Source organism: Tursiops truncatus, chromosome 16 (genome assembly GCF_011762595.2).
Source record: "Tursiops truncatus isolate mTurTru1 chromosome 16, mTurTru1.mat.Y, whole genome shotgun sequence".
Lineage (NCBI taxonomy): Eukaryota > Metazoa > Chordata > Mammalia > Artiodactyla > Delphinidae > Tursiops > Tursiops truncatus.
This window is the reverse complement of record NC_047049.1, coordinates 63,707,033-63,733,846: the sequence shown is the minus strand read 5'-3', so window position 1 is coordinate 63,733,846 and position 26,814 is coordinate 63,707,033. Positions and strand designations below refer to the sequence as shown.

General features: G+C 36.3%; 1 protein-coding gene across 1 annotated transcript in view; it reads right to left on the bottom strand.

The window, feature by feature from the left end:
- Positions 1 to 26,814, bottom strand: part of CTNNA3 (catenin alpha 3) — a 486,398-nt gene that overhangs the window by 377,942 nt on the left and 81,642 nt on the right. Inside the window, exons 3-4 of the mRNA XM_073793552.1 lie at positions 22,869 to 22,973; positions 5,429 to 5,621 (exon numbers count right to left, since the gene is read on the bottom strand). Coding sequence (XP_073649653.1) covers positions 5,429 to 5,621; positions 22,869 to 22,967 — 292 coding nt within the window. The 5' untranslated portion in view covers positions 22,968 to 22,973. The remainder of the gene's footprint in view (positions 1 to 5,428; positions 5,622 to 22,868; positions 22,974 to 26,814) is intronic.

Below are 26,814 nucleotides of genomic sequence, written 5' to 3'. Positions count from 1 at the left end.
TTCGATCCCTGGTCTGGGAAGATCCCACATGCCACAGAGCAACTAAGCCCATGTGCCACAACTACTGAGCCTGCACTCTAGAGCCCATGAGCCACAACTACTGACCCTGTGTGCTACAACTACTGAAGCCCACGCACCTAGAGCCCGTGCTCCACAACAAAAGAAGCCACCTCAATGAGAAGCCTGCACACCACAATGAAGAGTAGCCCCCACTCGCCGCAACTAGAGAAAGCCCGTGTGAAGCAATGAAGACCCAACGCAGCCAAAAATAAAAATAAATAAATTTATTTTTTAAAAATAAATAACAAATGCTGGAGAGGGTGTGGAGAAAAGGGAACCCTCCTACACTGTTGGTGGGAATGTAAATTGGTGCAGCCACTCTGGAAAACAATATGGAGATTTCTTAAAAAAACTAAAAACAGAGTTGCCAGGTGATCCAGCAATCCCACTCCTGGGCATACAACCGGAAAAAACTCTAATTCAAAAAGATACATGCACCCCTGGTACTTTCTCGTGGTCCAGTGGCTAAGACTCAGCTCTCCCAATGTAGGGGGACTGGGTTCGATCCCTAGTCAGGGAACTAGATCCTGCATGCCTCAACTAAAAGATCCCGCATGCCACACTGAAGACCCGGCGCAGCCAAATAAATAAATAAATAAATGTTTTTTTAAAAAAAGATACATGCACCCCAATGTTCATAGCAGCACTATTTACAATAGGCAAGACATAAAACAACCTAACTGTCCATCAACAGGTGAATGAATAAAGAAGAGGTAGTATGTATATACAATGGCAGCCATAAAAAAAGAATGAAATAATGCCATTTGCAGCAATATAGATGGACCTAGAGATTATCATACTAAGTGACATGTCAGAAAGAGAAAGACAAATACAATATGATATCACTTATATAGGGAATGTAAAATATGATACAAATAAACTTATTTACAAAACAGAAACAGACTCACAGATACAGAAAACAAACTTATGGTTACCAAAGGGGAAAGAGGGTGGGGGAGGGATAAATTAGGATTTTGGGATTAGCAGATACAAACTACTATATCTAAAATAGATAAACAACAAGGTCCTACTATATAGCATAGGGAACAATATTCAGTATCCTGTAATAAACCATAATGGAAAAGAATATGAAAAGAATATATATGTATAACTGAATCACTGTGCTGTACACCAGAAACTAACACAACACTGCAAATCAACTATACTTCAATTAAAAAATAAAATAAAGAAAAAAAACTATAATGGGATACCACCACACACACTTTAAATTAAATCACTGACACTTGTTAACACCAAGTGAGCAAGAATATAGAACCACTGGAATTCTTATACCTTTACTGATGAGAGTGTCAATTGGAAAATCCACTCTGGAAAATTGCTTGGTACCATCTATTAAAGCTGAGTGTATACCTTATGACCCAGCAATTTCTTTCCTAGGTATAAACCCAACAGGAATGTCTACATTCATGCACCAGAAGTAATGCATACATAATAGCAATGTATATTAAAGCCAAAAACTGGAAACAACTCAAATATCCATCAACAGTAGAGTGGATAAATAATTATGACCTATTCATCAATGAAAACAAATGAACTACTATATGGTAAGACACATTGAGCAAAAGAAGCCAGGCTCAAGAGACTGCATACTGTATGATCCCACTTACATAAAGTTCAAAAAGAGGGAAAAAAAACTAACTTATGTAATAACCAGGATAATGGTACTTGTGAGGTGAGGGAGCAGTAAGTGGCACAGGGGTTGCTTCTAGGGTTCTAGTAATGTTCTATTTCTTGATCTAGGTGGAGGTTACATTAGTGTATTCACAATGAAAACGTATTGAGTTGTTCATGATAATATATGCACTTTTTGTGTATATGTCATTCTCAATAAACCACTAAAAAACTATACATATTGTATAAGCAATTGTGTGACTTAGAAGCAATGTCTGCTGTAGGGGAGCAGAGGCTACACAAAGGTAGTAAATATGCTATAGGCAAAATATATACTCTAGACATTATAAACAATTCTTAGCTAATTCCTAGATAACTGTAATGTGAATATGCTAAAACTATTTAAATAAATACCAGATTTAATACTTAACCATTGTATAAGACCATGAGTGACCATATATAATCACTATGTGGACGTTTTCTGGATCTTGACAGTTTCACCTTTCCTTTCACCATTCCCCCCCGCTACCCCGCAATACTATCCATACCTATCTTCTACAAGCATATTCTTTAGGTAACCAAATGCCCATTTTATTTAACACTTTGACTCTCTAAAGCCAGTAAAGGCAGTAAAACAGAATAAAAGAGAATCCTATAATAAGGCTATATAAATTACACTATATTTTTATTAGAAAAAAAATTCTAAATTACTCTCAAAATTCTTCTTCTTGAAAATAAGTCAATATATATATAGAAAAAATATCATCTACTTCCAATATTTTTCACTTTTTCAAATGCATTAAACTTATCATTTGCTCTTTACTAGTCCTTCACATTATACCACTCGACAAAGCCCTTAAAAAAAAAGAAAAAAAAAGAATGAAAGCAGGAAAATTTTAAAATATGTTTCCAGTATCATACAGAATTGCCCGGATCAGAACTCATTCTCCTGATACTTCAACTCCACCACTGAGCTAAAATTCCTTCCAAGTTTTAGAGAACAGTGCTCTTACTGTCACCATCTCTGCTAACCATAGGATAAGCATTGGCCATTCCCCAAATTCCAGAACCACTTGCCATTTCACTGCTTTCTTCCTACACTCTAGTGGCAGTAGCTCAATTGGGCAGCTTGTCAAAAAGATTCAGAGTATAAAGCACTTGGTGATCTTTAACCAAATGTATTTGTTGTGTATACAGCATATGCCATATATATGTATTTCACACATTATAACAGAACATAGTGAAGGACACACTGCATAATCCTAGAATCCAAAGACTTCTCTTTTAGAACTTTTCCTTAAAATAATTTACTTTTATTGAGCTAAAAGTGTTGATTACTTCTTTTAAAACAAGCAAATACCATTTCTTGACAATTATTACAATTATTGTTCCCTTCGAAGAAAGACCAATGGCTTACAAATTTATTGCCACGTGACTTGTGGAAACTGTATTGTCAAATAGATCACACTCTCTGAGAGAAGCAGTACCAAACAGGGTTCATATTCCTTCCAAAGACTTAGCAAAGGAACCATGAGAGATAATTTTTCATAAAAGAAAAGATAAAACTATTATAAATGTTTATAATATAAAATGATAAAATGATGCTTAGATTCCTTTTTTATTTAATAAACATTTATCAGGTGTCTGGTATATGTCAGGCATTGCTAATCAAATAGACTTGGTGCTTGCCACCTTGAAGAAACTGAGTCTAGGGACTTCCCTGGCCGGCCGGTGGTTAAGACTCTACACTTCCACTGCAGGGAGCATGGGTTCAATCCCTTTTCGGGGAACAAAGATCCCACATGCCACGTGGTGTGGCCAAAAAAAAATGCAAGAAATTGAGTCTACATTTATTGAACAAATAATCAATGTCTGGTGTGTGGGGTGGTAAGTGCTATGAAAGAGGGATGCCTAGTCTGTCAGGACATAGAAGAAGGGCATCTATATCAGCATCAAGGTGTCAGTAAACACTTCCTGTGAAAGATGACCTGGGCTGAGTTTTGCTACGTAAGAATTGGCTGAGTGAAAAGGGCAATCCAGGTGAAGGGAATCGCTGGTAACAGGCACAGAAGCATAAAGCAACATGTATCATTCAAGATGCTATGAGTCCTTACTTGGAAGAAAGTTTGAGAGGGGAACAGAATCAGGAAATGAGAAGGGAGAGGATAGTAGAAGCCAAATCATGGAATGTTGTGGTTTAAAAGTTTGAACTTTATCCAGAAAGACAGTCCCCTAATCCTTCAAAGGTTACTAAAATGATTTTAAGCAGGGAAGTAAAATGAGTATATTTTCATTTTTAAAAAACATGTTTGGCTTTGGTATAGGACAAGGCTAAGGCAGTAATCCAGAATTCAGAAGGCAACATTAGGAATGGAGATGAGAGAACAGATCTGAGAAACAAAAGGAGATAGAATTTGTTGAACTTGGAGGCTAATTGGAAGAGAGGGTAGAATAAAAATGAAGAGTCTAACTGACTTGGTAACTAAGTGGATGGTGGTACCAAAGCAGAGAAGATAGGAGAAAGAGTGGGTCTGAGGTGGTAGGGAGCAGGGAGGAATGATGAATTTATTTCAAAATATCTTAGGCATTATTGTTTTCTATATATTGTCCAAAGAATCCCTTTAATATATAAATCATATATAACTATAGCAAAAAACTCCGCTGTATTTGACGTAAAGTTTATTGTGACTAGTATATTCATTTTAACTAGTTAATTAGCAAAAATTTCCTGATTTTCTTAAAGTTATGTTTGGGATGGGGAGAGGAAAATTTTGAACACCCCGCAGTCTCTTTTACAAAGCTGAACAGGAAAATTTGCTTCCTTATCCTCTCAAAATAGTTCCTAGCAGCAAGCTGATATATAAAATCATTCCATTAACTAAAGAATATTGTGCAGTTCTTTATAAAATAGCCTTCAAATGAGACATTCATTATAATAAAACTGTTCAAGATATCAAAAGGTGAAATATACACTTTTATTATGTAATATTTTTGTGTGTGTGGTTTTTTTTTTTGGACTGTAGTTGATTTACAATGTTGTGTTAGTTTCAGGTGAACAGCAAAATGATTCAGTTATACATATGCATATATTCATTCTTTTTTAGATTCTTTTCTTATATAGGTTGTCACAGAATATTGAGTAGAGTTCCCTATGCTATATAGTAGGTCTTTGTTGGTTATCTATCTTATACATAGTAGTGTGTGTATGTTCATCCCAAGTCCTGATTTATCCCTCCCCACTACATTTCCCCTTATTATGTAATGCTAACATAGCAGCAACATGAGTTATACATAGTTTATGCAAAACAATTTTTATGTTTAGGAAATCTAAACCTCCAGAATAATGAAAAAATAAAAAATGTACCTCTGAGGTGGCCAGTTCTGAAACTTCCATCTCCAACTGTTTACAAGGAACTTTATATTTTGTTTACGTATGGGAAAATATGTCTTCAGCCTCATTAGTCACTTCTCATTTTATGACAAAAATTGTACATTTCTCTTTGTTTATTATGGATAAACTATGGCATGAGGGGAACTGAACAACTAAAGGAAGAACCAGGAGGGGGGTCTGAGTTTTGGAGCTGCCTAAAGAGCCACTCTGCTTCCAACAGCTAGCTCCTCAGAGCTCTACAAAAGACTAACTAAACTCAAGTCAACTAGAACACAACACTCAAATCTAATTCGGTAACTAACATCAGGAGTGGTCTGCTCCTGAGCAGAGGACCAGAGTACTCACTTTCTTTGCGAACGTCCTCAAGTGCCCCAGTAAGTTCTTCCTTTAAAACTGTGGCTTCTTGAGCAATCTTCTCTCCCTTGTCTAATAAATTCCAAGTTGCTTCCTCCACAGAAGCTAGAAGGACTCTGGCTCTTTTAGAACGTCCTTTTTTCCTGTTGGAAGGATTCTGGGGACAATTTACAAGTGTAGTAACCTAAAATTGGAAAAATACAAGTCTCTCATTAGACAAATTGTGAGAGGAACACAGCCCTGGGATATCATAGCCCAAAACAAAAGGAAGTATTTCTTAATAACATGATTCATTCCCAACACTACTGGTACATTCCCAAAAGTCAGGTCAAGGCACCAAGAGCAGTATTACCAGCGACCACAGAGTTCCTAACTAAAGACAGGAAGGAAGGGAGGGACGGGGGAGTGAGGAGGGGAGGGAGGAAGGAGAGATAGAGATTGAATCTCACCAAGTTTTACTATTGGACCAATGCAAAATACACAATACTCAATATATATTATTTGATATACATATAGCAAATGATTATTTATATCACTTTGTAGCCAGCAATCTATATTAAGAGGGAGGCAAAAATAATTATAATTAAGTCAATAAGTATTAATATATGTAGGTTAAGAATAGAGATTACTAATGTTGGGGCGGGGGGTGCAGAACCACTCTGAAACATGTAAAACAGTGGTTACTTCAGAAGGACAAAACCCAAATCGTTACTATGATCTACATTCTGGCCCTTTGTAAACTCTTTTACCTGTCTCCCACACTCCCTCCAAATCAGTTGGCCTCTCAAGCAATCAAGTCCTCCTCAAAGTACCCTATCAAGAGGCCTTCCCTGACCACCCCAATCCCCACCCTCTCCCACTCTGTCCCCTCACTACACGTTATAATTCTTCAGAACATTTATAGAGCCTGACATTTTTTATTTGTTCATGTATGTTTATGGCATCCTTCTAATACTAAAATGTAAACTCCATGAAAACAGGAAATGTGGTTTGTTCTCCCTCACTCGAACAATCACAAAGTAGTTGTTCAATAAATATTTCTTGTATTAATGGCTTAATGAATGGGGTAGTTGAACAGAGGGACGTTTTGATGTCTATATTTTGAATTGCCTGAATATGTTAATAATGAGCATGTATTACTTCTGTAAATTTGTTTAAAATAAGAATAAACTCATGGGACTTCCCTGGTGGTACAGTCATTAAGAATCCGCCTGCCAATGCAGGGGACATGGGTTCAAGCCCTGGTCTGGAAATATCCCACATGCCACGGAGCACCTAAGCCTGTGTGCCACAACTACTGAACCTGCACTCTAGAGCCCACGGGTCAAAACTACTGAGTCTGCGTGCCACAATTACTGAAGCCCACGCGCGTAAAGCCCGTGCTCCACAACAAGAGAAGCCACTGCAATGAGAAGCCCGTGCACCGCAACAAAGAGTAGCCCCCACTTGCCACGACTAGAGAAAGCCCACTCACAGCAATGAAGACCCAACACAGCCAAAAATAAATAAATTTTTATTTAAAAAATTAAAAGAATAATCTCATAATAAGAGCATTGTTTGGAGATAGAAATTAAGCACTTATATTTGGAAACAAAACCTTATACAAAATTACATTGTGAAAAATATCCATTTCTTAATTAAACCTTGAATTCCAAGAAAAAAATTTGGTTTACATTTTCATAAGCAAACCTGGAAGATCCCCATTGCAGAGGAAGAAAGAAAAAAACCTTTTATCCAGTATTTAAAATAGAAGACCTGAAAGTCTTATTGAAAGCTAGGCTGGTGCATGTCATCAAATAGCCGAGGCTTTTAACAAATATGCATCACGTCTTTGACAACAGACTATACATAATCCTTCCTGCTCTGCAGTCCCTGGCGATTTTGCTTGTTTATTATTAATGGAGCATTAAGTATTTGTTTATTTGGTTATCTGGACCCAGTTCTTAGCCAGGAACTGAGAAAGAACTTACAAGCTATGGGGGAAATATGTGGATGAAAATTGTTTTTGTCTGCTCTGCTATTCCCTTCCCCTGTCCAAAAGACCCTCTTCTTTATTCTAATTTGCTTTATTCCCATATTCACAACCCAGATTGGAGTTCCTTGTAGCAAGCCTTTATTTCCTTTCTTGGAAAATGAGAATAACCATATTATCCTATAAGATTATATGAAGTTTAAATAATATAAAGTGTTTTGTAAGATGCATAACATGACACAAAATTTGGATGCCATTTAATGTGTGTTTTCTAGTCCATTCCCCATGGAAACCTTGTCAGAGATGTTCTCTCTGGGTCTACCCATATCTTGCTCTTAGGGTCCCCTGTGCTAAATGTGATGAAGTCAATTAACAAAGCACATTCTATATGCTTTACAAGCAGTCAAGTAGGGCCATGTGTCTTTATCATGCATTATGTAAAGATGATAATAAGTCTGATTTATTACATGGGTTTTCACATATTCCAAAAGATGAATATCTCGCTATTATCAATCTAATTTATATATCAAGAGTTAAAAGATACTTGCCCAGATAAAGACAAATTATAGCACCTTGTTTAAAACCTTTGTCTAAAACGAACAATAAGTATCATTGTCTAAAATCTTCCTTCAGAATTTATTTTAAGTGCCACAATTCATGACGCTTCCCACTGAACATTCCTCTATTGTTCTTTAGATCCTCCAAGCACCAAATGTTTTCCATAGAATAGCCTGAGCTTTGAAATTAAAATGAGCATTCCAGAAATGCTTCGTTCCTTATAATAAATGCCAGAGAAGTAAGAAATGTGAAAAGAACATTGTATAAGAACATTGTGCTTCCATCAAAAAAAAATGCAATTGCAACTTGTTCAAGTTTAAGCTGTCTTCTTTTTAAATACCCCAACATACAATAGTTATTTAATATTGATTAAACTAAAGTCATGATGCTTTCAATGATTCATTTTATTTCAGAAAGTAAATATGGCTTGGTAAGCCTGGAGGGGAAAAAAAGAAAGCTAAAACTTTTTTTTACCCCAAATCACCTATGGGGATCTAACTGACTCCCATAGGTGATTGTGACTACTGAAAGGAGATGATTCTCACCAAGGGTTGGAGGGTGCCTATGTTATTTGAAAAAGTCTCTCATCTCTTCAAGGAATACCAGCAAACAGTAAAATTAGCCCTGAAGTTATTTTGTAAAGTAATTCATATTTCTTTTTTCAATACAAAATCAGTTATATTTTTACAAATACAAAAATTTTAGTTGGAATTTACAGCAAAGATTATTCTAATATAGGCTCCAAGCCCACATCTTGCTAGCCTTTCTTTTATCACTGTGCACAACTGATCCCTTTCCCTCTTTATCAGACCTTAGGGGGTCCCTCTAATATGGATAATCTTTGACTTCAGGTGTGCATCTCTTAAAGAACTTGGGTTTATTCACTTTTCTTCAGTCTATAAATCTGTATTAGGCTTCATCATAGATACAGAATGAGCTCCCCACTGAAGTAGTCCTAAATTAGAGGCTTTGAGTAATATAAAAAGAAGAAATTCCCTACTTTATTCATTCTGCACATGTACAATTCCATAAAACCAGATGTATTTTAAGAGTATGTAATATTTATATATTGAAATTTAGAGTAACAAAAAATAAAAGGGCTTTCTAATCTTTCCTAATTCAAGTGTGCTTCCCTAGTTGCTCCAAACATACCGAAAATTAAGTTGTCCAAAAGACCCTTCTTCAAGTCATTGATAATTTCAACTGTTCCTTATTTCCTACAAAAGCAACTTTCACTGTGTTAACAAAAGTACTGGGAAAGACTGAAATGTTAAGAATCCAGAAAATACATATCCTTCGATTAACATTCAGCACTCCCCCAAAACCAAATACAATTTTCTTTTATTTCCTTTTAAGCCAATAAACATTTATTGAGCACATATTATGTTCAAAACAATATCCTAGCCATTTAGAAAATAAAGATAAAGAAGCTTCAGTATGGTGATATGAAGGGTACACAACTAGCTGCAATATAAAAGGCAGAATAACTGCTTAAACTTATAAGTAAAAAGAAGTGCTGAAGAGATGATAAACATTCACAAGGATTAAGCAGGGCTTCCAAAAAGAGCCATTAAAGACAGATGGTTTTCTGGCATGACAGATAGAGGGGAAGGCAAGCCAGGTGAAGGGGACAATGTACAAAGGGGAAGAGATGGAAATTATTTTTGTCTGAGAGTAGCAGACAGTCAAGTTTGGCAGACTACGGGGTAAAAACAGGAAATTGGTTCACAAATCAGTCTAGGAAGTAGGTGGTAGCTTAAATACAAAAAGTGCTGAAAGTCAAGGAAAGAGTTAATATTCAATTTAATAGGCAATAGACACTTCACACAGCATACCCAAAGTGGAAACCTTCTTCCACCAACCTGCCTTTCTTTCATCTGTTTCTTACCTCAGGCACTGACACCTCTAGCCTAAGGCAGAAACCCAGAGGTCATCTGGGCTACTCCCTCTCTCTTATCCTCCTCTCCAGGTTCTTTATATTGTCTCTTTAAAAGCTTTGTTGCTGGGGGACCTTCAAGATGGTGAAAGAATAAGACGCGGAGATCACCTTCCTCCCCAAAAATACATCCACATGTGGAACAACTCCTACAGAACACCTACTGAACGCTGGCAGAAGACCTCAGACTTCCCAAAAGGCAGGGAACAGATGCCCTCAGGCACCCTACATGCAGAGGCTGGGCCAAATCCAAAGCTGAACCCCAGGAGCTGTGCGAACAAAGAAGAGAAAGGGAAATTTCTCCCACCAGCCTCAGAAGCAGCAGATTAAATCTCCACAATCAACTTGATGTAGCTTGCATGTCTGGAATACCTGAATAGACAAGGAATCATCCCAAAATTGAGGCGGTGGACCTTGGGAGCAACTGTAGACTTGGGGTTTGCTTTCTGCATCTACTTTGTTTTTGGTTTTATCTTTATCTACGTTTAGTATTTAGAGCTTATTATCATTGGTAGATTTGTTTATTGATTTAGTTGCCCTTTTCCTTTTTCTCTTTTTGTGAGTATCTATGGGTATGCTTCTTTCTGTGATTTTGTCTGTATAGCTTTGCTTTTACCATTTGTCCTGGGTTCTGTCCGTTTTTTGTTTTTTTTTGTTTTCAGTATAGTTTTTAGCGCTTGTTATCATTGGTGGATTTGTTCATAGGTTTGGTTGCTCTCTTCTTTCTTTCTTTTATTACTCTTTAATTTCTTAATTTTAATATTTTTTTATTTTAATAACTTTATTTTATATTATTATTTTTTTCTTTCTTTCTTTCTTTTCTCCCTTTTCTTCTGAGCCATGTGGTTGACAGGGTCTTGGTGCTCCGGCCTGCTGTCAGGCCTGAGCCTCTGAGGTGGGAAAGCCAAGTTCAGGACATTGGTCCAGCAGAAACCTCCTGGCCCCATGTAATATCAAACAGCAAAAGCTCTCCCAGAGATCTCCATCTCAACGCTAAGACCCAGCACCACTCAACGACCAGCAAGCTACAGTGCTGGAAATCCTATGCAAAACAACTAGCAAAAGAGGAACAGAACCCCACGCATTAGCAGAGAGGCTGCCTAAAATCATACTAAGGTCACAGACACCCCAAAACACAACACCAGATGCAGCACTGCCCAAAAGAAAGACAAGATCCAGCTTCATCCACCAGAACACAAGCACGAGTCCCCTCCACCAGGAAGCATACACAAGCCACTGAACAAACCTTACCCACTGCAGGCAGACACCAAAAACAACGGGAACTACAAACATGCAGCCTGCGAAAAAGAGACCCCAAACACAGTAAGTTAAACAAAATGAGAAGACATAGAATTACACAGTAGAAGAAGGAGCAAGGTAAAAACCCACCAGACCAAAAAATTGAAGAGGAAATAGGCAGTCTACCTAAATAAAAATTCAGAGTAACAATAGTAAACAGGATACAAAATCTAGGTTATCAAATGGAGAAAATACAAGAAACGTTTAACAAGGACCAAAAAGAACTAAACAGCAAACAATGATGAACAACACAATAAATAAAACTAAAAATTCTCTAGAAACAATCAATAGCAGAATAACTGTGGCAGAAGAATGGATAAGTGACCTGGAAGATAAAATAGTGGAAATAACTACTGCAGAGAAGAATAAAGAGAAAAGAATGAAAAGAATTGAGGACAGTCTCAGAGGCCTCCGGAACAACATTAAACGCACCAACATTCGAATTACAGGGGTCCCAGAAGAAGAATAGAAAAAAAAAAAGGGGGACTAAGAAAATATTTGAAGAGATTATAGTTGAAAACTTCCCTAATATGGGAAAGGATATAGTCAATCAAGTCCAGGAAGCACAGAGAGTCCCATACAGGATAAATCCAAGGAGAAACACGCTAAGACACATAATAATCAAACTATCAAAAATTAAATTTAAAAAAATATATTAAAAGCAGCAAAGGAAAAACAACAAAAAACACACAAGGGAATCTCCATAAGGTTAACAGCTGATTTTTCAGCAGAAACTCTGCAAGCCAGAAGGGAGTGGCAGGACATATTTAAAGTAATGAAAGAGAAAAACCTACAACCAAGATTACTCTACCCAGCAAGGATCTCATTCAGATTTGATGAAGAAATTAAAACCCTTATAGACAAACAAAAGCTGAGAGAGTTCAGCACCACTGAACCAGCTTTACAACAAATGCTAAAGGAACTTCTCTAGGCAAGAAACACAACAGAAGGAAAAGACCTACAATAACAAACCCAAAACAATTAAGAAAATGGTATTGGAAAATACATATCGATAATTACCTTAAATGTAAATGGATTAAATGCTCCCACCAAAAGACGTAGACTGGCTGAAAGGATACAAAAACAAGACCCATATATACGCTGTCTACAAGAGACCCACTTCAGACCTAGGGACACATACAGACTGAAAGTGAGGGGATGGAAAAAGATATTCCATGCAAATGGAAATCAAAAGAAAGCTGGAGTAGCAATTCTCGTATCAGAAAAAATAGACTTTAAAATAAAGACTATTACAAGAGACAAAAAATGGCACTACATAATGATCAAGGGGTCAATCCAAGAAGAAGATATAACAATTGTAAATATCTATGAACCCAACATAGGAGCACCTCAATACATAAGGCAAATGCTAACAGCCATAAAAGGGGAAATAGACAGTAACAAAATCATAGTAGGGGACTTTAACACCCCACTTTCACCAATGGACAGATCATCCAAAATGAAAATAACTAAGGAAACACAGCTTTAAATGATACATTAAACAAGATGGACTTAATTGATATTAATAGGATATTCCATCCAAAAACAACAGAATACACTTTCTTCTCAAGTGCTCATGAAACATTCTCCAGGGTAGATCATACCTTGGGTCACAAATCAAGCCTGATTCTGCCTGCAGAATCAGTTAATAAATGAAAGATCTAATTCCACAGCTAACCTAGAAGTGGATATCTGTGGGATCAATCTGAATCTGTGGAGGAAAAGGTTCAAAAAAAAGTATTCACAGAAGTGAAGTGGATCAGAGGTGATCAGAGAACCCAGAACAACAGGGCAACAACATTGGAGTAAGTAAAAAAAAAAAAAAGAGTCTGATAGAATAAAAGGCCTAGGAAGCAAGCTAAGAAGAGGTGAAGCATGTTCCGCGACTGACATCTGCCCATAGCTAAGTTCAAAGCTATCACGTTCTGGTGGTGGGGGCATCCCTTGTATGTTCACCATACACACTCCCAATGGACTTGTGCTATTTTAATCAAATAGCTACCAGATTTTCTTATCTTTATTTTAATTTAAGAAGTGGCTTCCTTTTTCTCAACTATTTGTTTCTCAAGGAATACTATAGCTTAACAACTTTCCCATGGGAGCAGTTTTCTAGCAGTAAAGGAATGCAGAAATTGAATAATTCACTTTATTAGAATCAACTATACTGAATCACCTTAAACTTTAAAGCATTAGAGACGCAGAATTAAGTTTATTTCTTCATCCTACTGTAAAAATAACATCTTTATACTTATTAAGCCTTGGACATATAAGTAGTTAAAAGACATTTACTTTACTAACTTTCAAGATTACTTTTTAAGATTATAGTCAAAACTCCAATATTTGATTATAATCTACAAGAACACTATATGTGTGCAGACTTGTCTTTGAGATTTTCTTGGAAGCTTCAAGATTAATTCTGACATAAATTCTATTGATAGAAAAAACAGCAAGGATGAAAAAAAGAAGCTTGGAGATAAAACCAAAGAAATATAAGTAAATGGCATCATGCTCATTCAAAATGACCTATAAAAATGACAGAAATCAACCACAAACAAATGAAACCTGAATTATTTTCTGAAAGAAACAAAGGAAATTATATTCTAGGAGGTTAAGAAGCCAAAGCAGGTCCTCTCCCTGCTACCCGGAAGTCAATCAGATCTCTCTGTAGAAATGAACCCTTTGGGCATCAAGGCATCTATTTTTTTTTTCCCTTGGCTAAAAGAGAGGAGAAAGAAATTATGCTGAGAGTGCAGTATGGCAGAGAGGTTCTGCATAGGAGTCAGGGAGAAAAGAAGGACATGGCGCTGAGAGGACTAAGGATTAACAGTTTCCATCCAGACACTTGGACAAGGAGAGGAAGGAGATTAGGGGAAAAGCCGAAAGGGGTTGTTCTCATAAGCAACTTTATGTGATTCTAGGTACATGATTCATTGGGACCCAGATGACAGAGTGAAGCACAGTTAGGAAGAGAGGTATTCTCCCCTCTTATGAAGGAGCCCAGTTCTGCTACCTTGAAGAGAGGTATTCTCCCCTCTTATGAAGGAGCCCAGTTCTGCTACCTTGAGGATTCGAAGCTTTAGAGGCATTGGGACCTTGGCATGTACATTTCTAGTCTTAAAATGGGTATCATTGGCAGTTACCTCCCACACATCAATAAGATGCAACCAGCCAAAATGGAAAAACATGGTGGATAGACTGCTTTGGGGGCACTGGTGAGTCAAATCTCAGAGACTCCAAAAATTGGAGATGAAGAGAAGAGCAGCAGAGAAGCTTTGAAGGAAAATCTCCATTCTAGCATAAGTAAGTGAGGGCAATTATAAGAACCCTGGCTTGCTGCTACTAACAGAACTTCTTTTGAACTTTCAGCCACTGAGGAGACTGGAGGCCAGGGAATCTGATGACATAAGGAAGACAGGCATCGGGCCTACCACGGCCCATGCTCAAGGGAACTGGAAACTGTGAGGCCCCACAGAGGCTAGAGTATTATTCTGAGACTAGTTTGTGGTTTAGAAATTGGAAAGATCCAATTAAAACCATGGTAACTAGGTAATCTTACTGCCCCTCAACAGCAGGAGTTTGTGGATCTAAACTTGAAAACTGCTCCAATAGAACTTTCCTCCATGTCTCTATTTCTTTCTGTGTGTCTTTCAGCTTTGCACATGATATAATTGTTTAACGGTAGGTAACTGCATAACTCTCCCCGAAGTCAATTCCCCAAAGAGAGGATGGCAATTGGATCAATTCACCATCATCCCCCAGAGGCAGAGCTCTCATGACAGATTGCCTCACAGGCTTCTTGTCAACCTATAATTGTCAATAAGACAGTTGCCCATCCTGATAAAGTCAGCTGTGATCAGGGTGGAAAGGTGACTAGTCATTAGATGCAAAGTTAACAAACAAGGAACCCTTAAAAAGGAGACAATGGAAAGATAATAGTTTTTAGGGCTGTTCACAAATATTCCCATTCTCCTGGATACAGGGCAAGATCACACACCTAGCATCCCCACTGACCACATAACTTTCTCTGACAAAAGCAATGTGAGTGGAACTGACATATGTCATATCCAGGTGGACATTTTAGGAGCCCTTGCAAGATTCATAATGTTCTCTTTCCCTGTTGTAACCATAGTGGAAATAAATATTGAGATGGAATCTACATTAGCCTGGGTCCCTGAGTGCCTGTATTAAAGCAGAGACCCCCAGCCAACTCACATTAAAAATGTAGCTTGGGGCTTCCCTGGTGGCGCAGTGGTTGAGAGTCCGCCTGCCGATGCAGGGGACACGAGTTCGTGCCCTGGTCCGGGAAGATCCCATGTGCCACAGAGCGGCTGGGCCCATGAGCCATGGCCGCTGAGCCTGCGCGTCCGGAGCCTGTGCTCCACAACGGGAGAGGCCACAGCAGTGAGAGGCCCGCGTACCGCAAAAAAAAAAAAAAAAAAAAAATGTAGCTTGACAATCCCACTATTGGGCATATACCCTGAGAAAACCATAATTCAAAAACAGACAAGTACCACAATGTTCATTGCAGCACTATTTACAATAGCCAGGAAGCAACCTAAGTGTCCATCGACAGATGAATGGATAAAGAAGATGTGGCACATATATACAATGGAATATTAGCCATAAAAAGAAATGAAACTGAATTATTTGTAGTGAGGTGGATGGACCTAGAGTCTGTCATACAGAGTGAAGTAAGTCAGAAAGAAAAAAACAAATACTGTATCCTAACACATATATATGGAATCTAAAAAACAACAAAAATAATGGTTTTGACAAACCTAGGGGCAGGACAGGAATAAAGATGCAGACGTAGAGAATGGACTTGAGGATACAGGGACGGGGAAGGGTAAGCTGGGACGAACTGAGAAAGTAGCATTGACATATATACACTACCAAATGTAAAATAGATAGCTAGTCAGAAGCAGCCACATCGCACAGGAAGATCAGCTCGGTGCTTTGTGACCACGCAGAGGGGTGGGATAGGGAAGGTGGGAGGGAGATGCAAGAGGGAGGGGATTTGGGGATATATGTATACATATAGCTGATTTAATTTGTTATACAGCAGAAACTAACACACCATTGTAAAGAAATTATACTCCAATAAAGATGCTAAAAAATAAAATAAAGGGGAGGCATCCCTTAAGAAATGAGGGAAAAAAATGTAGCTTGAGCAGGAAACGAACTTTTGTTAAGCCTCAGAGATTTGGGAGTTGTCTTATCACAGCATAGCCTAGCTTATGCTGACTGATAAAAAGTTGAGCAGATACTCTTCAACTTGACCCAATGAGTATTATAGAGTACATAAAAACCATTCCTAAGGGACTCCAAGAAATAGATGTGAAACACTATCGAAGTGGAAACCTTGAAAAGGCTAAGAGGTCCTATAAGAGTTAGAGGTGGGAGCCAGAGGAATAATGTTTATTACTATTGATCTAACTCTATATTCACCACTTGAAAACATGGGATATATTTACATCAGAAAATATATTTGAATCTTCGCCCCAAAAAAGATCTTCTATCTCATAGGAGATAACATTATAAGGAGCTTGTTATTGTTCTTATCTTAAAGTATTTTAAATTAATTCTTCTAGCTCACATTCGACATGAATCTGACACATAGCAAATTATATTTTGAGGCAAATAAGATTATAGACAGTTCCATTATGTAATGACTGTAGCATGATTTAAGCAGTTTATATCTCCTTCAGAGAGTATACAACATAGAGATGTAAATTCTTTTCATTGCAATTCTGCATAAATAGACTTTCTGCAGTGCATTGCCAAACTTGGATCTTAAAAGTGATAAAGTACAGATGCCTACAGTTGCAATCATAAAAATGTAATTGCTGAGAAAAAAATTATTTCTGATCCATTGGAGGAATTTATTACAGAGGGATGAAACTGTGTAAGTTATCACACACAGAAAATGAAAGTGAATGATTGAAATATATCCCAGGCTGAACATCCCTGAAAAATGACCTAGTGATTTACCTGTCCCCAAGAGAAAAAAAAATAGATTAAAGATAAATCAAGTTTGGTGGGGAAGACTCTGGTAACTATAAAAAGAGCAGAATAAAGATTTATGAATAAATGAATTTAGAAGTCAGAGTGGCATAACAGTATCTATGACTAATTACTCCAAAAATTAAAACATAGTTTTGACTTTGAGTTATATACAGAGATGGTAAGTAATTTCTGTGAAACCTTGAAAGCAAAGGAATATAACATGAAGATAAATAATGATGAAAGGTGAAAAATTTTTAATGGGGTTACTAAACTGATAATATTATCTGGTGGCATTATGAACTTAAAGATCATTGAATTCTTTTGGAATGTTTTCCACTATAATCAAAGACTATATGACATGCTTAAAATAAACCATGTAACTATTTCAAATTAAACACTCTCTGAAAAAAAGGAATATGATGAGATATTTAGTATGATGCTATTCTAGGAAAAAAACCTTTAATATAATTTAATGGAATTTTTTACTTGTATTAATAGGTAATACATGATCAAAGTGACAGATACAAGAAGGTTATGCATCAAATCCAAAAAGGTTAGTTATTTTAATTTAATAACTTTGAAATGTGCTGTTTTTTTATAAGGAGAAACCCATTATAATGAAAATCAAGAGTGTATGCAAATAATTTTGATGTACAAAAAGTCTCCTTTATGAGATAGTTCCTGAAAATAGTAAATATTCTATAAATTATTTACATTTTTAATTTCATTTTACTTGAGTATTACTAAGATCTAGAAACTTTTCTTCTGAGATATTGGTGAAGTAGTATACCAAACTTCCTTGAAGATAAAATTAGCACTTACACTTTCATGTAACTGAGAACTATCTGGCATACAATAAGTACTAATTTCTCTTCCCCTGACTCATTTACTTGCAGATCATGAAAAGTCTGAATCCAGGCATCACATTAAAAGCCCTCTAAAATTAGCATAATCACACTTTTCAAAAGAGTTAAATTTCTTCTAATCAAGGTTATCTTCACCCTTCAGGTAATTTTCACCCTTCTAATTTTCTAGGTGGATTCAATAAATGTTTATAGATTAAATAGTTTTTAAACATGCCAGAAAAATACACCTATATTGTGAACAGCATACTCTTTTATGTGAATTTACCGAGAACACTCTCTATTGACTGCTGTATCAAGGTACTTGAATAAAGCAAAATACCTATTGATTTCATTTAGAATATAAAAAGTAGTTTCTCCATAATGATACTTGCTCTGTTCCTAAGAAATATGTCAGCAGCCTTTGTGATTAACAAGTCTTAAGTCCAGCTCTAATGTTCCATAGTTATAGTACAAATAAGGGTTATGCAGTGGCATTAATGTACTTGGCCTTTACCAGCCATCTCCAAAATGAAGGTCATTTCCCCACCCCACCCCCAGTAATTGCACTGGAACAAAATCTGAAATAAATTGTGAGAACTCGCTTAATACCTTCTCCAAACTCTTCCAAAAAATTGCAGAGGAAGGAAAACCCCAAACTCATTCTATGAGGCCACCATCACCCTGATACCAAAACCAGACAAAGATAGTACAATAAAAGAAAATTACAGACCAATATCACTGATGAATACAGGTGCAAAAATCCTCAACAAAATACTAGCAAACAGAATCCAACAACACATTAAAAGGATCATACACCATGATCAAGTGGGATTTATCCCAGAGATGCAAGGATTCTTCAATATATGCAAATCAATCAATGTGATACACCATATTAACAAATTGAAGAAGAAAAACCATATGATCATCTCAATAGATGCAGAAAAAGCTTTTGACAAAATTCAACACCCATTTATGATAAAAACTCTCCAGAAAGTGGGCATAGAGGGAACCTACTTCAACATAATAAAGGCCATATATGACAAACCCACAGCAAACATCATTCTCAATGGTGAAAAACTGAAAGCATTTCCTCTAAGATCAGGAACAAGGCAAGGATTCCACTCTCACCACTATTATTCAACATAGTTTTGGAAGCCCTAGGCACGGCAATCAGAGAAGAAAAAGAAATAAAAGGACTATAAATTGGAAAAGAAGAAGTAAAACTGTCACTGTTTACAGATGACATGATACTATACATAGAGAATCCTAAAGATGCCACCAGAAAACTACTAGAGCTAATCAATGAATTTAGTAAAGTTGCAGTATACAAAACTAATGCACAGAAATCTCTTGCATTCCTATACACTGATGATGAAAAATCTGAAAGAGAAATTAAGGAAACACTGCCACTTACCATTGCAACAAAAAGAATAAAATACCTAGGAATAAACCTACCTAGGGAGACAAAAGACCTGCATGCAGAAAACTATAAGACACTGATGAAAGAAATTAAAGATGATACCAACAGATGGAGAGATACACCATTTTCTTGGATTGGAAGAATCAATATTGTGAAAATGACTACACTACCCAAAGCAATCTACAGATTCAATGCAATCCCTATCAAATTACCAATGGCACTTTTTATGAAACTAGAACAAAAAAATCTTAAACTTTGTATGGAGACACAAAAGACCCCGAATAGCCAAAGCAGTCTGGAGAGAAAAAAACATCACTGGAGGAATCAGACTCCCTGTCTTCAGACTCCACTACAAAGCAACAGTAATCAAGAAAATATGGTACTAGCACAAAAACAGAAATATAGATCAATGGAACAGGATAGAAAGCCCAGAGATAAACCCACACACATATGGTCAACTAATGTATGACAAAGGAGGCAAGGATATACAATGGAGAAAAGACAGTCTCTTCAATAAGTGGTGCTGGGGAAACTGGACAGGTACATGTAAAAGAATGAAATTAGAACACTCCCTAACACCATACACAAAAATAAACAAAATGGATTAGAGACCTAAATGTAAGACTGGACACTATAAAACTCTTAGAGGAAAACGTAGGCAGAACACTCTGACATAAATCACAGCAAGATCTTTTTTGATCCACCTCCTAGAATAATAGAAATAAAAATAAAAATAAACAAAGGGGACCTAATGAAACTTCAAAGCTTTTGCACAGCAAAGGAAACCATAAACAAGACGAAAAGAAAACCCTCAGAATGGGAGAAAATATTTGCAAATGAATCATCAGACAAAGGGTTAATCTCCAAAATATATAAACAGCTCATGCAGCTCAATATTAAAAAAACAAACAACCCAATCCAAAAATGGGCAGAAGACCTAAATACACATTTCTCCAAAGAAGCCATACAGACTGCCAACAAACACATGAAAGAATGCTCAACATCATTAATCATTAGAGAAATGCAAATCAAAACTACAATGAGCTATCATCTCACACCAGTCAGAATGGGCATCATCAGAAAATCTACAAACAACAAATGCTGGAGAGGGTGTGGAGAAAAGGGAACCCTCTTGCACTGTTGGTGAGAACGTAAATTGATACAGCCACTATGGAGAACAGTATGGAGGTTCCTTAAAGAACTAAAAATAGAATTACCATATAATCCAGCAATCCCACTACTGGGCATATACCCTGAGAAAACCATAATTCAAAAAGAGTCATGTACTGCAATGTTCATTGCAGCACTATTTACAATAGCCAGGACATGGAAGCAACCTAAATGCCCATCGACAGACGAATGCATAAAGAAGATGTGGTACATAGATACAATGGAATATTACTCAGCCATAAAAAGGAACGAAATTGGGTCATTTGTAGAGATGTGGATGCATCTAGAGACTGTCATACAGTCAGAAAGACAAAAACAAATACCGTATATTAACGCATATATGTGAAACCTAGAAAATGGTACAGATGAACCGGTTTTCAGAGCAGAAATTGAGACACAGAAGTAGAGAAAAAACACATGGACACCAAGGCAGGATAGCAGCAAGGGGTGTGGTGTGATGAATTGGGAGATTGGGATTGACATGACATTTTATACACTGATGTGTATAAAATGGATGAGTAATGAGTAATAAGAAAAAAAATTTAATTAAAACAAACAAACAAAAAAAAACCTTCTCCAAAACACTTGGTAATATATATGAAAAAGCATAAGAATTCTCTTATCTTGGCCACTTACTTTTACATTTAGTAACTAATCCTAAGGAAACAATTTGAACGGATGACAAAAATTTATGTACGAAGATGTTCAGAAGAGCATTATTTATAATGGTAAAAAACTGAAACAACCTAAATGTCCAAAAACGAGAGGCTACTTTAAAAAACTATGGTGCAGCCATATAAAGGATAATTAAACAGCAGTTTTGTTAAATCTCATTCTTACAAAGAATGAGGAAATTATTAAAATATCATTTTAAATAGAAGAATGAGATAAAAGCTATAATGAGATAAAAGCTATATATACAGTACCATCTCCACCTTGTACATATATATATGCTTTATATATTTAAGATATATCTACATTCTTTAATATTATAAAGTACTAAGAAGATAACAAAAATCACCCATTATTTTACTGTACTGGAAGTACATGCATCACAATATTAATGTTTACCTCTTACTGTTAAAATTGTATTTTTTTATTTTCTGGTTTTTCATTGGGTTTTTGTTTTGTTTTGTTTTGCTTTTCCTATTTTTTTAGTGAACTCTATTAGAAAAACAATGAACATGTTTGTTTGTTTCTTTTTAACATGAGACCATTCTGTGGGTGGCTAAGATAGGGACTTCAGTGGAGTCTCAGAGTCATCTAATATCAATTTCATACCAGATATTAGTGCCTTTTAGATGCCAAAGTTCATGACTAAGCTATCATCAGTGAGGCACTTGTTTTGAATTGTCTTTCCAGTAGGAGATATCGACTGTGCTAAGTAAAAAAGTGTACAAAGCCTATTCTCAGAGCTACTCCCCTCCCCACCATCCACCTCACAAAGAATACAAGCAGATTTTTAAATTATCAGAGGTAAGGTCACTATTGATTCTCACTTAAGAAACCCTTGAGTACTTCAAGGCCTTAGAAAAAGGGACAATTTGTCTTAGGATGTATGACATAAGGTGGCCTAAAGGGAGGTTTGCTCGCAAATTTTGGGTTAAAAACAAGAAATTTAAATCTATATTATAGTATAAGTTTCTTAAAGCTCTGCTTTAAGAAAAGCCAATGAATAAACTCTGGGCTTACGTAATAAATAAGTCAGAGAATCATTATGCATATTATCAAGGAATTATTTACTTTATGAAAGACTTTATCACAGAATGCCTTAAATCTCTGCTTTTCTCATACATTTTGGTATTTCAAAAATAATTTCCTATTTGACAAATGAGCCACCATGTACTTTGGGGCAAGTTACTGAAATTCTCTAGGCTGTTTCCTCATCTATGTAACAAGGATGGTTTTAATCATGCTGCCTGCCTCACTCAGTTTTCATGACTATCAAACAAGATAATTTACATAAAGTTACTTTGAAAATTTCATACGCATATTATTACTTCTGTTGCTTTTAAAAGAGAATCTGGGGAGGAACTTTCAGAATTTTATCATTACTATTACTAAGTACATACTTTTGTACACTTTAAAAACATTTTGAAGGACAATTTTAGATAACATATTCATTCTACAAAAATCAAATCTTTCCTTAGTTCATTATCTATTTTTCCTATGTTTTTTAGTTCTTTTTCAGTTACTACATGTTGTAATTTCCATGGTATTAATACCTGGATTATGAGAGGCTCCAGCAGCTTCTCTACGGTGAATGTCTGGACCTGCAGATCCTGAGGATTGACATTCAGTGTGATTGGTGTTTCAGCTGACATGACTGCCTGGGCACAAAAACAAAAAGACACTTATTAATAAAGAAAAATACCTTCTAAAGGAAAGCACTAATGAAAATCATAGTGTACATGAGATTAGTATTCAAGCACCTCCTCCTGCTATCAGTTGTAGCCCTCAGAGGACCAGGGTGCCAAGTCCACCTACAGAGAAACAAGATATTCCCCAACTGTTCTCTGAGGTCATGCTTCTGGGCTTAGGTCCTCTGACAAATTAATCTACGCTAGTATGTTCATGACTGAAATAATAACCAGCCAAGGTGACTTTGCATTTGATCAGGAGTCTTAAGTGAAAAAGAATGGCTGAGTTGGTGAGACATATCTTACAGCAAGCAAGTGCTTTGACTTCCATGAACTCATAGCACTGAGACAGCCAGAGCCCATATTTTGCCTATTGTTAATGACAACTCAGATGAGGAATCAGATAGGAATTTGGAAGACAGGTGCTACGTCTCTACAGGTGCTATGTCTCTATTTGTCTGGGGAATTGTTTGAGGGTTTTGATTTGGAGAAGAAAGTTTGGGGCAATTTACTTTCCTGTACAGAAAAAAAACTAATATAAATTGGCATTGTTATTATAAAATGACAAATCTGAGAAGGCATTGATATTTGAGCAAGACAAAATAAGAAAAAAATTGCAAGCCATTCTTTAAGACATGAACATTAATCTTAAAAGTCGATGCAGTGAGATTTTCGCATAAGAATACATATATATATATCAAATGACCATATGTGGAATTTCATAACATATCCAAAGTAACACATCCGCCGTGAAGACTATTACCCAAATCACTAAGCCCACAGATTTGTATTAACTTGTTCACAGTCAATAATCACCCAGCAAGTATTTACTGAAGGCTCACGGAGATAAACAGTAAGAAACACATCTATCCTATATATAACTTAGCCTATTAAAAATAAACTTAGAGTCTACAGGAATGTGTGTTACTATCAATGCACAAATCTTTCCATTTAACTGTTACCTATTTTCTTTCAAAGTTTCCTATACTTGCAGGCTAAGAGAACATAAGAATCTGCCCCTAGAAAATATCTTGATATTCCCTACAATACTCATTGAAACTAAAACAAAAAAAGAATTAGAATGCATTACTTTTACTTTAGTTTCTCTATTTATTATTTTAGATATAAGGGCAGATAATTGTTTTGTTTTTAGTTGACTGGTTGATTCTATGAATGGACTATGGATGGATAGATGAATGAGTGAAAGAATGAATGAATGAATGAGGACACATTTTCATGGTGTCTCTTTTATCCAGAATCAGTCCTTTTAAGACTCCTCTCACTCTCAGTGATTCTAGGAAAGATGATTGTTCTTTTTCCTATACCTATTCCTCCAACCTCTAAGGGAAATCAGAATCTCAGGGTAGGGCCCATGTTCCCTCCCAACTTCTTCCCCTGAGAGTCTACCCCCATTCTCCTCCAACCCTTTCTCCACTCCCACTGGTCTAGTTCCATAAAATCAGCATATCTTTGCTCTTCAACCTCTCCCACTCACTGGACCCTTCCCCTGGATCCATAAATGTGTTACTGTATATAACCAAAGATAATAATGATGTCTTTGTGTACATGTAACTGAAAAGATCAGTGCTTCACCAAGGCCTTTCCACACCACATATCTGATACATGTGCAGAGAGAGATGCACAAACAGAACCACCCTATAACAAAAACTCTTCCTTCTTGGATCTTATCTTAATGTAATCTAATTCTTAGATTAGTAATAACAGTTTTTTTAAATAGAGACAAATACTATAGAACCTAGAAGTCTTACTGCTCTCCAAATATTGGGCTGGCCAAAAGGTTTGTTCAGTTTTTTTCCATAAGATGGCTCTAGTAGCACTTAGTTGTCTTTAACTTCATTCAAAACAATTTTGTTAGCTTGTATGTGACAGCTGTCGTATCAGCGTGCATTTAAAGAAGACATCAAAATTGATGAATTTTTGTGTAGCCATTTTAATATTGAAGATGGAAGAAAAAAGGCAACATTTTCAGCATGTTATGCTTTATTATTTCAAGAAAAGTAAAAAAACAACCGAAATGCAAAAAAAAAGATTTGCGCAGTGTATGGAGAAGGTGCTGTGAATGATCAAACATGTCAAAAGTGGTTTGTGAGGTTTCGTGCTGCAGATTTCTTGCTGTACGATGCTCCATGGCCGGGCAGACCAGTTGAAGATGACAGCGATAAAATAGAGACATTAACTGAGAACAATCAATGTTATACCACATGGGAGACAGCCGACATACTCAAAATATCCAAATCAAGCGCTGAAAATCATTTGCACCAGCTTGGTTATGTTCATTGCTTTGATGTTTGGGTTCCACATAAGTTAAGCAAAAAAAACCTTCTTGACCATTTTTCCTCATGCAATTCTCTACTTAAACGTAATGAAAATGTTCCGTTTTTTAAAGAAATCGTGACCAGTAATGAAAAAGTGGATACTGTACAATAATGTGGAATGGAAGAGATCGTGGAGCAAGCGAAATGAACCACCACCAACCACACCAAAGGCTGGTCTTCATCCAAAGAAGGTAGATGTTGTGTATATGGTGGGATTGGAAGGTAGTCTTCTATTATGAGCTCCTTCTGGAAAACCAAACAATTAATTCCAACAAGTACTGCTCCCAAGTAGACCAATAGAAAACAGCACATGATGAAAAGCGTCCAGAATCAGTCAACAGAAAGCTCATAATCTTCCATCAGGATAACGCAAGACTGCATGCTTCTTTGACGACAAGGCAAAAACTGTTACAGCTTGGCTGGGAAGTTCTGATTCATCTGCTGTATTCACCAGACATTGCACCTTCAGATTTCCATTTATTTCGGTCTTTACAAAATTCTCTTAATGGAAAAAATTTCAATTCCCTGGAAGATTATAAAAGGCACCTGGAACAGTTCTTTGCTCAAAAAGATTAAAAGTTTTGGGAAGACGGAATTATGAAGTTGCCTAAAAAATGGCAGAAGGTAGTAGAACAAAAGGGTGAATATGTTGTTCAATAAAGTTCTTGGTGAAAATGAAAAACGTGTTTTTATTTTTACTTAAAAACCAAAGGCACTTTTTGGCCAACCCAATATATGCCACATGGCTACACTCCATGATTCTCTTACTGCAAAAATGGATGTGTGAAGTATTCTTGAGAATAATAGGAATCTGCCAAAGACTGTTCCCAGTGACTTACCATAGAAATTTGTACATAGTCAAAATAGTGAATTTCAAATATGCTTATAATCAAATATACTCATAATATTTATAATTCTTTCATGTGTCTTCAGCAAAGTTTGATATTAAAAACAAAGATAATTATGCTGAAAGTTTCAAAGGAAACAATTATGACAAATCTAATAATTTAAAGCATTTAAATACAACTATATACTCCAAAATTGACTATACTATTAAAAACACTAATACATATTAATCACTTTGTGTATAGTATCAAAACATTTTCTAGTCAACTCAGGAAATTGATTTGGAGATCAAGGTAATAATAGGCAGAAAACTGTAGAATTTTGCAAATGAAGTCAAAGCAAGGTCAAAGTCCGACAAATTGTTAGACCTCTTGTAGCAATAACACAATGTGAATCCAAAACAAAAATTCTACTAGGGTGTGGATATTATACCCCAAGGCGTTTGCATTTTATAATCCACAAAATTTTAAGAGTTAGAAAGTACCTCCCAAACAATTCAAGGACACCTCCTACAGCGTCCTTCATTTCAACAATGTACTGGGCTTGGATGAATAGAAATGAGATGCTCACTATACCATTAGATGCCAGTGATTACTTTTATAAAGTTCTTCCTTACGTTGAGTTGAAAT